General features: G+C 40.4%; 1 protein-coding gene across 1 annotated transcript; it reads right to left on the reverse strand.

The window, feature by feature from the left end:
* Positions 1–10,082: 10,082 nt before the first annotated feature.
* On the reverse strand, positions 10,083–12,350 carry LOC138955710 (uncharacterized; the record flags this gene model as incomplete). Its single annotated transcript, XM_070327261.1, has 1 exon — positions 10,083–12,350. A coding segment is annotated over exon 1 (2,097 nt), but the record flags the coding sequence as incomplete, so codon positions are not given.
* Between the last annotated feature and the right edge of the window lie 695 nt (positions 12,351–13,045).

The raw sequence follows: 13,045 nt of genomic DNA on the forward strand, positions 1-13,045 counted from the left end.
CGTTATCGGTGCTATGAATGTTTTAGGTGTTAGAAAGTTTGTTAAAACTTCAATGAGCGTTAAATGCCATTCTAAAGTGTCAAAACTCATTTCAGGAGGTTATTACATAAAATGCAACCTCCAGCGTGATTTTTTAGAAACAAACAGGTATTTGGGGACGATGTTTGCTGTACAGCAGTGAAATGGGGACGTCCAAAAGTGCAGAGCTCCCGCAGAGCTATATGAATGGTTTCATCACATACATGGCGCGAGGCGACATATGTTGTGAAAAATTTTACAAATCACGTTTTTGCGCCCAATATTTTCTTGTCATCTCCAAAGTCAAGGGACAAACACGAAATTCCTTGACTTTTGGGGTAGCGCGACTCTGTTAATTTTAAGAATTAAAAAAAAAAAAAAACTCATTACTAGGATGTCCCATCGTTGGGAAATTCCGGTCGCTTCCTCTGAGTGGAAAGCTAGCAGTGACAGAGTCGCACTACCCCAAGTCAAGGGATCTATTAGTCCTGTTTCGCCGTTATCCCAATTCGCCCCCATCCCATTTTGGCGACATTTCTCAGGCCAAGTGTCATTTTACCACCATATCATGTACCATTAGCTCCACATCCCATTTTGGTGCAATCCCGTTTCGCCGTTAGCCCATTTTGCCCCCATCCCATTTTTGCGACATTTTACAGGCCAAGTGTCATTTTACCACCATGTCATGTACCATTAGCTCTACGTCCCATTTTGGCGCAATCCCGTTTGGCCGTTATCCCATTTTGCCCCCATCCCATTTTTGCGACATTTCATAGGCCATGTGTCATTTTACATGCCATTCTAAAGTGTCAAAACTCATTTCAGGAGGTTATTACATAAAATGCAACCTCCAGCGTGATTTTTTAGAAACAAACAGGTATTTGGGGACGATGTTTGCTGTACAGCAGTGAAATGGGGAGGTCCAAAAGTGCAGAGCTCCCGCAGAGCTATATGAATGGTTTCATCACATACATGGCGCGAGGCGACATATGTTGTGAAAAGTTTTACAAATCACGTTTTTGCGCCCGATATTTTCTTGTCATCCCCAAAGTCAAGGGACAAAAACGAATACCTTGACTTTTGGGGTAGCGCGACTCTGTTGATTTTAAGAATTAAAAAAAAAAAAATTCATTACTAGGATGTCCCATCGTTGGGAAATTCCGGTCGCTTCCTCCGAGTGGAAAGCTAGCAGTGACAGAGTCGCACTACCCCAAGTCAAGGGATCTATTAGTACTGTTTCGCCGTTATCCCAATTCGCCCCCATCCCATTTTGGCGACATTTCTCAGGCCAAGTGTCATTTTACCACCATATCATGTACCATTAGCTCCACATCCCATTTTGGCGCAATCCCGTTTTGCCGTTAGCCCATTTCGCCCCCATCCCATTTTTTCGACATTTTACAGGCCAAGTGTCATTTTACCACCATGTCATGTACCATTAGCTCCACGTCCCATTTTGGCGCAATCCCGTTTGGCCGTTATCCCATTTTGCCCCCATCCCATTTTTGCGACATTTCTTAGGCCATGTGTCATTTTACATGCCATTCTAAAGTGTCAAAACTCATTTCAGGAGGTTATTACATAAAATGCAACCTCCAGCGTGATTTTTTAGAAACAAACAGGTATTTGGGGACGATGTTTGCTGTACTGCAGTGAAATGGGGACGTCCAAAAGTGCAGAGCTCCCGCAGAGCTATATGAATGGTTTCATCACATACATGGCGCGAGGCGACATATGTTGTGAAAAATTTTACAAATCACGTTTTTGCGCCCGATATTTTCTTGTCATCTCCAAAGTCAAGGGACAAACACGAAATTCCTTGACTTTTGGGGTAGCGCGACTCTGTTAATTTTAAGAATTAACAAACAAAACAAAATTCATTACTAGGATGTCCCATCGTTGGGAAATTCCGGTCGCTTCCTCCGAGTGGAAAGCTAGCAGTGACAGAGTCGCACTACCCCAAGTCAAGGGATCTATTAGTCCTGTTTCGCCGTTATCCCAATTCGCCCCCATCCCATTTTGGCGACATTTCTCAGGCCAAGTGTCATTTTACCACCATATCATGTACCATTAGCTCCACATCCCATTTTGGTGCAATCCCGTTTCGCCGTTAGCCCATTTCGCCCCCATCCCATTTTTGCGACATTTTACAGGCCAAGTGTCATTTTACCACCATGTCATGTACCATTAGCTCCACGTCCCATTTTGGCGCAATCCCGTTTGGCCGTTATCCCATTTTGCCCCATCCCATTTTTGCGACATATCATAGGCCATGTGTCATTTTACCACCGTGTCAAACCACTAGCGCCACATTCCATTTTGTCGCCATGCCGTTTTGCCGTCATCCCATTTTGCCGCCATCTCTATTTTGCGACATTTTGGATTGTGGCAAAAATGGAATTTGGCGTAAACGGAATGTCTTCCTAGTTGAATAACGCAGTATAGTAGTATAGTGAGGCTTGGCAAGAAGAATAAATAAAAAATGTGATGGCGGCCAAATGGGATGGTGTCAAAATGGGATGACGCGCTATTGTTATGACACGGTAGTAAAATGACGCTTGGCTTGTGAAATGTTGCGACAATGGGATTGGGGATAAATGGAATACGGTGAAACGGCATGGCGGCCAAATGGGATATGGTGTCAAAATGGGATGTCGTGCTTTTGTTATGACATGTTAGTAAAATGCCCTGTCACGTAGTCTCATTCCAAATTGGAAATCCATAGCATCATCATTATAATCATCCTCATCTCATTAATCATTAAAAATTATAAATTTTATAAAATGACGCTTGGCTTGTGAAATGTCGCGAAAATGGGATGGGGCAAAAAATAGGACGGCGGCAAAAATGGGATTGCACCAAAATGGGATGAGGATCAGCCAGTAAGCCCTGTCCAGACTTGGCCGCCGTTTTACGCTCTATGCGCCTCAGGCCGTTTTGTGCGTCGCGCGGGATTTGCCGAGTGGCCACACATCGACGATTCTTTTCACAACGCGGTATCAGTCAAGCGGGTCACCTGACAAGAAGGTTCAGTTGCATTCGACTGCCGCGCCGCGAGCAGCTGACGTCATCGCTCTGGTTTGCTCTGATTCGTCGTTCTATGTCTGTGTCATAGAAATTAGAACACGCGCTATTCTTCTGCAAATAACGCTTCGCGATCATAGCACGACGCGGTGCGCCGTTTTGAGCATAAGTCAAATGTGGACAGGGTCGGCCGGGAGTGTCTGGACGGGCCTTTAGATTGCCAATTTTAAAGTCTTAGGTATGACCCGGTGTGACGTTTTTATCTTTCGCCGTGTTGATATTTCGATTTTCGGCCTCGTTGATCTAGTATAAACTCTACACTGAACAAAAAAAACACCCTTCGATAGTACTGATGAGCGACCTTGTGTACCTTACATTCATGGGGCCAAATTTGTCCAACCAATTATTTTATTTAACTTAGAAATTTGATTCATCCTAAAATGTTTCCCTTCTTACTCAAGGGACGTAACCACTCGGTACATGTTTTCGAAGAATTCGATTTTGGGAGTGAAATCTATTTAATTTCACAACCAATTTTCTTCACATGCAAGAAACTGACATGCTTTTCGTCCATAAATAATTTCCCTTCTTAATTTTACCAGGAAACAACATTAAGTCTCGAGTAAATATCGAGGGGGAAATATGTACACAGGCGAAAGATGAAATCGTGACACCGGCCGAGGTTCGAACCCACGACCTCCCGATCACGGGGCGGACGCCTTACCACTAGGCTAACCGTGCCGGTTTACCCTTGAGTGACAGACGGACAGACAAAAGAATATACAGACAGACCGTAATTAACACAAACACACACACTCAGCAGAGCAAAGCGGTATGACACACACACTCAGCAGAGCAAGGCAGTATAACACAAACACTGAGTCTGATTTATGAGAATGAGAATGAGGGAGAGAGAATTGTATTGAATTGAATTGAATTAAATTGAATTGAATTAATCTTTATCTTAACACTGTAACAGAATAAGAAATGTTAATGCTCTTTTATTCATCCCGCATACAGTCAAAATTGTAATCAAAAACAAGGAAAGAGATAGAAATAAAAGAAACAGTTATGACAGCTTTACAGACAGACAGACAGACAGAGAGAAAGCGAGACAAAAAAGAAACAGAGAGACAAAGATAGAGAGAGAGCCAGAGAAAGAGAGAGACAGAGAAACAGAGACATAGAGAGAAAGATAAACAGACACACAGACACAGACAGAAAAGTTGTGTGAAGAGCAGCTCTGCAGAATTTGTCTTACATTTTGGAAAGTTTTCTGACGATTTGGACCTGAAAACGGGACTGAACTCATGCAATAATTTTTTCAAAATTGCTCCGAAACTATACCAAAATCAAGTAATTAACTGACATGTTGTTACTGAACGATAACTAAGTCTTTCAATCAATAAATCAATATGAGGCTTATATCGCGCGTATTCCGTGGGTACAGTTCTAAGCGCAGGGATTTATTTATTTTGTATTTTATTTTTATTTTATGCAATTTATATCGCGCACATTTTCAAGGCGCAGGGGTTTATTTATGCCGTGTGAGATGGAATTTTTTTTACACAATACATCACGCATTCACATCGGCCAGCAGATTGCAGCCATTTCGGCGCATATCCTACTTTTCACGGCCTATTATTCCAAGTCACACGGGTATTTTGGTGGACATTTTTATATATGCCTATACAATTTTGCCAGGAAAGACCCTTTTGTCAATCGTGGGATCTTTAACGTGCACACCCCAATGTAGTGTACACGATACTAGCGAAATTATTATTTTTTTTGTTTGTTCTATAAATGTGACATGCTTTAGGCTGTTATATACTACATTATAACCGAGATGATGTTTTTAGATCAAAATATGATAGTTTTTCTGAGATGGTGCAGACAACGTTAACCCTCATATGAATTAAATGTATTCCATGGTGGAATCCTGCTTGCACAATCTAATCTATTCAATCTAACCTAATCATAGGCACAATCAATAGAATCAAAATCACTCACTTTTATTTTCTTGCCTTTCTGCTATTCCTCCCGTCTGAGAAAGATCGCCAAAGTCATCAAAATCAGGTATTTACCACTGTATGCAACAAGTCTCACAAACTCGAATTATCTCTCTTGCAAACTGACAGATTTAACACCCGCACCATATGATGTCTGACCGGACAATTGCTAATTTTGCTAATTTGTAAAAAAAAAAGGGGGTCCTTTACGTCCTCACAGGAAATTTTCCTTTTAGGGACCTGAGTTGATGTTACGCTAAAAGAAGAAAAGGAGGGAAAGAAAAGGGCAAGACCAAGCAATCCCGACCGTGATAGGACCCCGGCCCCGCTCTCCATGAATAAGGGAGGGGGGTAGGGCAATGAGAAATATACTCGGGGATAATTTTTCCTTTATATGCGTTGACTTCCTAGGGGAAGGACCATTAAAAACATGGATTTTTAATTCAATTTTAGTTTCGTTAAGAAAAAGATAAAACTCAGGACCACCTGTTAGAAGGTTTAAAAGTGACAACATTGTGAGAAAAATATAAAGAACATGCGCAAAACGTAATACTGATCTTCTATAGGGTAGTAACATTTGGATACATCATTTCATTGACGAACGCATGAGTTGCTATGCGGTATTTGTTTATTTTAAATAGGATAAAAAAGATCTATCTGCGTTGTCCGTCGACCTCCCCGCCACTACAATAGTCGCAGGGGAGGCGACGTCACATTAGCAGTATTAACTGAGAGAGGAAACAGCTATCCTCTCGTTTATATAATCATGTTTTTATGTTTATTGTGTAATCCGAAAACAGGACATCAGGAAAAAAAAAAAAAACCAAACACACGCACACGCCCGCGAGGTGGGGCAATGCCCTTCCCTCCCTGCGAGCTGTGTGTCCCCTTTGTTTAAGTTAATACCGTTGACAAATGACGATCATAATTATATTTATGCTGGCTTTATTTTATTTTGCCCCCCATTTAGGGAGTCCAGAATTACAAGGGACTTACAGTGATTTTTTAATTGTGAGAATTTCCTCAGACGACAGATCTCTGCTTTTACTTGACTCTTTCTGGCCAAAGATTTATTCGGATGGGCTGATTTGTACATTTCTGCGCTAGCAATCATGTCTTTTGAATTTTTACAATCACGTTCTTTCAAAAAGACTGCCAAATCAGTGCATACACTGTTAAGGATCTGCTCACACAACACAAAATCAAACAATGCTTCATATGAGGATTCTATATCCGACAACCTCAACCAACGGTTGAACAAATGCGTCATCCTTGTTACGTATGTGCCAAAACTTTCATCTGCATCTGGCTTCGTACTGCGAAATTTCTCACGAAATCCCTCTCGAGTGCACTGAAACTTCTTCAACAACTCTTTCTTCAAGTCTTCATACGACAAAGTACCCGTTGAAAACAATGAATGAAACAATGACAAAGCTCCACCCTCCAGATAAGCTGATAAGTACGTAGCCCACTCTGAATCATTCCATTTGTTCGCCTTTGCATGCGTTTCAAATCTGAACAAGAAACTGTCAATGTCATCCTTATCTTCCTTGAACATGGGGAGTTTTGGGTACTGGGTACTGGGGCCTAATGCTGGGACCTGATCTTCCCCCTGCATTTCCACCTGTACTTTGCTGCGCCTCTGCTTTCTTAAACTCCAAATCCATTTTCCTCGCTTCAGTATCTGCTTCTAACCTCTTTGCATCCCTATTTGCCTCAATTTCTAACCTTTTTGTCTCAGCCTCAACTTCTAATCTTTTTGTCTCAGCCTCAGTTTCTAATCTTTTTGTCTCAGCCTCAGTTTCTAATCTTCTTGTCTCAGCCTCAACTTTCTTTGTCTCAGCCTCAACTTTCTTTGCTTCAACCTCAGCTTCTATCTTCTTTGCCTCAACCTCAGCTTCAGCTGCTACTTTCTTTGCTTCAGCCTCAGCTGCTACTTTCTTTGCTTCCCTTTCCTGACTTCTCTCTTCTCTATCAACCTGATCCTGGGCAAACTTAAACAAAGCTTCTGCCTTTAACCCATGCTTCTCTCCCAATGCCATATAATCAGCATATGTGTTACCACCAGTATCACTAGTCTCAGCCATCTTTACAATGTCAAAATATCAAAGTAATCTCAAAGTAATACAATGGATCCAGTAACACACGTTCACAAAATTGTTTTAAGTATCAACAAGTTGTATCATACACCAGTTTCTCGCAATACTAAACACACACAAAAGAGATCATAAAATACTAAACTAAAAGAAACTTTGTGCCTTTTTAAAAACAATCCTCACATTGTTTACTACTTAACTATTTACACAACCAGTCTCAAAAATAAACAATAAACTTAATAGAGTCAACAACAAAAAATTTAATTTGGAAAATATCAGATTAAACAATCAATAGCAGCTTCAAACACTTGTCAATCAATGTCAAACTTAAACTAACAACTTTAGAACATCATCAACAACAAAAATACCAAATAATTAACTAGAAATGTCAAAATTTCTCAAACCCAAATAACACACCTTTGAAGAATTCAATTCCACACACCACTAACCAGCGTCAGATCCTTTAAGGAAAATCAATCGCCAGAGCAAAACCCAAACAAAATTTAAATGTTCACACAACAACAACAACAACAAAAATTTACCCAAATTTTTGTCCAAGTACAAATGTTTACAAATTATTACTAACCACAAAAATTTTTTAAAAAAACAACAAAACTTTCCCCAAACCAACAACTAAATATCAAGCACTAGTATAGGGAAGATAATCACCCTATTACTAATCCAACTACAAATAGGAACAACAAGAACAATAATAAACAAACACTTTTCAAGCCAGAGTACACAACTAAAAAAAATATCAGAGACCAACCAAAAAAATACAAAATTTCAGAATTTACAAAAAAAAATGGCACACCCTATACTATTTTATTTAAAATAAACCTGCACCTCAACGACAACAATCACACACAACAATCAATCCAAGATAGAATCTAAGAAAAATAGTTTAAAAAAAACTTATAGGAAAGGGAGCTAGAATTTAGATAGAAAGATAGATAATAAATACACAGAACAGAAAGCAAACAGAAACTAAGGCCCTCTCTACGTAAGAACTATACAACTACGTAGACCCCTAGAGTTGGAGAGGGGGTGTCCAATGACATACACATAAACACACTCACTACAACACGCAAAGTATCAAAGTATGTCTAATTAGCTACACTAAAGGCACTTCTTTCTCAATTTCTCAATTTCTCACTTTTTCTCCAATGAAAGGGAAGCAACTGCTTTTTAACTAACAAAAATCTATCCTTAGAACCAAAAACCTATTTAGGGCTAAATCGGGGTCACCACTGTCACGAAGTGGTTCGCATGTGAATTTATTATGCGTGTTCTGCCCTTTTGCACTGTCTCTACCCTTTCACACCAAACACTTCAAAAACAGAACTTAGGAGGATGCAGGCTCATTATTTCCTCAACCAAAACAATATACGTCTTCACTTTAAATACATCAATATATACGAACAACTTTTCAACACACAGTTCGCACAATCTTCCAGCTTTCACTCAAGGCATGTAAATACATATTATAACACTACTTTCTCCAATATAGATTAACGCACACAAGAAGGTACCGACAGACACTCACGAGTTCGTATCACGGCTCACTGCATGTCGCCAGTTCACTTACTTGTCTCGTTGAATCCTCGTAGAATAATGAATTCAGGTGCCAACACACAGAGATGCTAACACACACCTCTCGCTGAAGATGCCGACACACAGAGATGCTACCACACACCTTTCGCTGAAGATGCCAACTCACAGAGATGCTAACACACACCTTTCGCTGAAGATGCTGACACACACCTTTCACTGAAGATGCCAACACACATCTTCCAGGTTTCTCCCCGAGAAACCTTTCCGCCCGTAGCGGAAACAACCGTCGTCAGCTACGACCGGTATCGATGAAGACTCCTCTCGTCTAGTCATCTGCGCCGAGGTGGTCCCTTGCTTCCACCGTCGTCTAGCGCTTCTCTCGTGTAAGGTCCCTCCCTTATACGCCATGGAAATCCCTCATGGAAACTCCTAAAGAATTTAACTAAGTCTTAATACAACATTCTCTAAAACCATCTCTTCTTCCAAACGTTCATGTACCACTCATACATTCTCGTTCATTCCACGTTCACATTCCGTACAGATTCAATATCCAAACTAACACTTAATCAATGAATAACACTCCCCATACAAAGCATGACCGTCTTAAACATAACATAAATGCGTAGCAATTATGTTCAAGAAATTCCCCATGAAAAACCGTGAAACAATTACATCAAGAATTCTCTCAACGCTTCACACTAAGATTGGGTGCACTTTATACACACTAACCTTTACGCTCCAGCTATGTATTCCAACGTCAATAATATACAACATAGTAAATCATTTACCTTAAGAGACCCGTCTCTTGAAAGAGTACTTGTTCCCAGAACAAGTCTGACACACGCTGAACAACCTTCCCGGTTGGAAATCTCAAACGCTGTGACGTTATTTACCTCAGACCAGCTACATGTCTCAAACACAACTCACATCAAGCTAAGCCAGTTTTGCGTGGAACACAAGAAACACGTGAATAACGCCAGTCCCGTCAGCTACCCTCGCCTGTACAACATTTAGGGAGGTTAAAAACACGACGTGGTTTCACCTCACAAATATGCTACTCACATCTTTGTGACATCCCCCTTCCCGGGGAAAAAAGAAAATTCTTGAGTTTTCTTTTGATCAAAACAAACTTCTTTTTCCACACATCCCATAAACCTGTGGTATGCTCTGATCTACGAATGACCTGGACAACATGTCTGTCAACGTATTCCTGTCTCATGCTATTGGATGAACCTCGAATGCTAATTCTTGCCGTTAAAGACACCACCGCATCACATGTTTTGAAAATTTCATTCATCTTTCCAAACACCTGCTTCATTTCATCCTTTTGACTATCTGTCAAACCAGTATCAAAAACAATATCTCCTATTGTCTCTTCCTTCCCCTTAGGCAACGTAGGTAACGGCAACGTTTTCCTCTCCTCAGTCAGAGGTAACACTGCCGCTTTTGCCTCTTCACATTTACTTGGGAAAACATCATGACTGCCACAGTCAGACCTCAGTGGAATGCTTTCGCGATATCCACTACTTACTTCCTCAACATCAACAACTTTCTCTGCACAAACTGCATACTTCTCATCCTCTCGTGACACACTCAACACCTCTTTCAATGTCTCATCTTCTCTCAGCAAACTTTCCAGATCCTCCTCGTTAACCGACACATCAGGAGTAACCACATTTTTCAATGGCACCGGGGAATCCTCCAGTTTCTTTTTGGCTTTTGCCCAACTCGAACCACACACGACCTTCTCAAGTACCACCTCTTCAGCGATTTTCTTGTGACTTACATCAGCACACAATCCAACACCCTGCGTATTCCCAAGGAATAAATCTACTCTGGGTACCACACCCTGAAGATTACCTATCACTAGGTCAGCGACTGGGTCTGTGAGCACACAACATTTCAACTTTCCCTGAAAATATGGGGTATCGACAACCACTTCCGCCAATGGATACAAATCAATCCGTCCACTAAAACCTTTCACCTTTTGAATCTCTCCCTTTATGTACTGGCTTGGTAAGACCAACGACTTCCTTACCCCAGCTACATTAGCTCCTGTGTCTCTCAGTACTGAAACTTGCTTCCCATTAACGAGACCTTCCGCTAATGGCAACGACCCGAATGCCGCCGAGCTAACCAACACTCCAGCGTCCTGACAATCCGCTACCGACTTCGCTGAATATGCTACCTGAATACATTCTCTAGCGTAATGGCCAAACTGCCCACATCTGTAACATGTGTCCTGATTCTGCTGTTCAGTACCTGTACCTCTAGTACTACCTTGCTGCCATCCTCTTCTACCCGGCCTACGATCATCTCCTCTGCCTTGAAACCTGGTATTTCTGCTCATACCATCCTGTCTTCTGCCACTATCACCTTGACCACGATTGTAAGACTGTCCTGATCCTCGATTCTGATTGAACGCTACATTTCCAGTCCCCAAAGGATTTACTTGACTCTTTCTGGCCAAACATTTATTCGGATGGGCTGATTTGTACATTTCTGCGCTAGCAATCATGTCTTTTGAATTTTTACAATCACGTTCTTTCAAAAAGACTGCCAAATCAGTGCATACACTGTTAAGGATCTGCTCACACAACACAAAATCAAACAATGCTTCATATGAGGATTCTATATCCGACAACCTCAACCAACGGTTGAACAAATGCGTCATCCTTGTTACGTATGTGCCAAAACTTTCATCAGCCTCTGGCTTCGTACTGCGAAATTTCTCACGAAATCCCTCTCGAGTGCACTGAAACTTCTTCAACAACTCTTTCTTCAAGTCTTCATACGACAAAGTACCCGTTGAAAACAATGAATGAAACAATGACAAAGCTCCACCCTCCAGATAAGCTGATAAGTACGTAGCCCACTCTGAATCATTCCATTTGTTCGCCTTTGCATGCGTTTCAAATCTGAACAAGAAACTGTCAATGTCATCCTTATCTTCCTTGAACATGGGGAGTTTTGGGTACTGGGGCCTAATGCTGGGACCTGATCTTCCCCCTGCATTTCCACCTGTACTTTGCTGCGCCTCTGCTTTCTTAAACTCCAAATCCATTTTTCTCGCTTCAGTATCTGCTTCTAACCTCTTTGCATCCCTGTTTGCCTCAATTTCTAATCTTTTTGTCTCAGCCTCTACTTCTAATCTTTTTGTCTCAGCCTCAGTTTCTAATCTTTTTGTCTCAGCCTCAGTTTCTAATCTTTTTGTCTCAGCCTCAACTTTCTTTGTCTCAGCCTCAACTTTCTTTGCTTCAACCTCAGCTTCTATCTTCTTTGCCTCAACCTCAGCTGCTACTTTCTTTGCTTCAACCTCAGCTGCTACTTTCTTTGCTTCCCTTTCCTGAATTCTCTCTTCTCTATCCACCTGATCCTGGGCAAACTTAAACAAAGCTTCTGCCTTTAACCCATGCTTCTCTCCCAATGCCATATAATCAGCATATGTGTTACCACCAGTATCACTAGTCTCAGCCATCTTTACAATGTCAAAATATCAAAGTAATCTCAAAGTAATACAATGGATCCAGTAACACACGTTCACAAAATTGTTTTAAGTATCAAAAAGTTGTATCATACACCAGTTTCTCGCAAAACTAAACACACACAAAAGAGATCATAAAATACTAAACTAAAAGAAACTTTGTGCCTTTTTAAAAACAATCCTCACATTGTTTACTACTTAACTATTTACACAACCAGTCTCAAAAATAAACAATAAATTTAATAGAGTCAACAACAAAAAATTTAATTTGGAAAATATCAGATTAAACAATCAATAGCAGCTTCAAACACTTGTCAATCAATGTCAAACTTAAACTAACAACTTTAGAACATCATCAACAACAAAAATACCAAATAATTAACTAGAAATGTCAAAATTTCTCAAACCCAAATAACACACCTTTGAAGAATTCAATTCCACACACCACTAACCAGCGTCAGATCCTTTAAGGAAAATCAATCGCCAGAGCAAAACCAAAACAAAATTTAAATGTTCACACAACAACAACAACAACAAAAATTTACCCAAAATTTTGTCTAAGTACAAATGTTTACAAATTATTACTAACCACAAAAATTTTTTAAAAAAACAACAAAACTTTCCCCAAACCAACAACTAAATATCAAACACTAGTATAGGGGAGATAATCACCCTATTACTAATCCAACTACAAATAAGAACAACAATAACAATAATAAACAAACACTTTTCAAGCCAGAGTACACAACTAAAAAAAATATCAGAGACCAACCAAAAAAATACAAAATTTCAGAATTTACAAAAAAAAATGGCACACCCTATACTATTTTATTTAAAATAAGCCTGCACCTCAACGACAA

The sequence above is a fragment of the Littorina saxatilis genome, unplaced genomic scaffold, assembly GCF_037325665.1.
Source record: "Littorina saxatilis isolate snail1 unplaced genomic scaffold, US_GU_Lsax_2.0 scaffold_382, whole genome shotgun sequence".
Lineage (NCBI taxonomy): Eukaryota > Metazoa > Mollusca > Gastropoda > Littorinimorpha > Littorinidae > Littorina > Littorina saxatilis.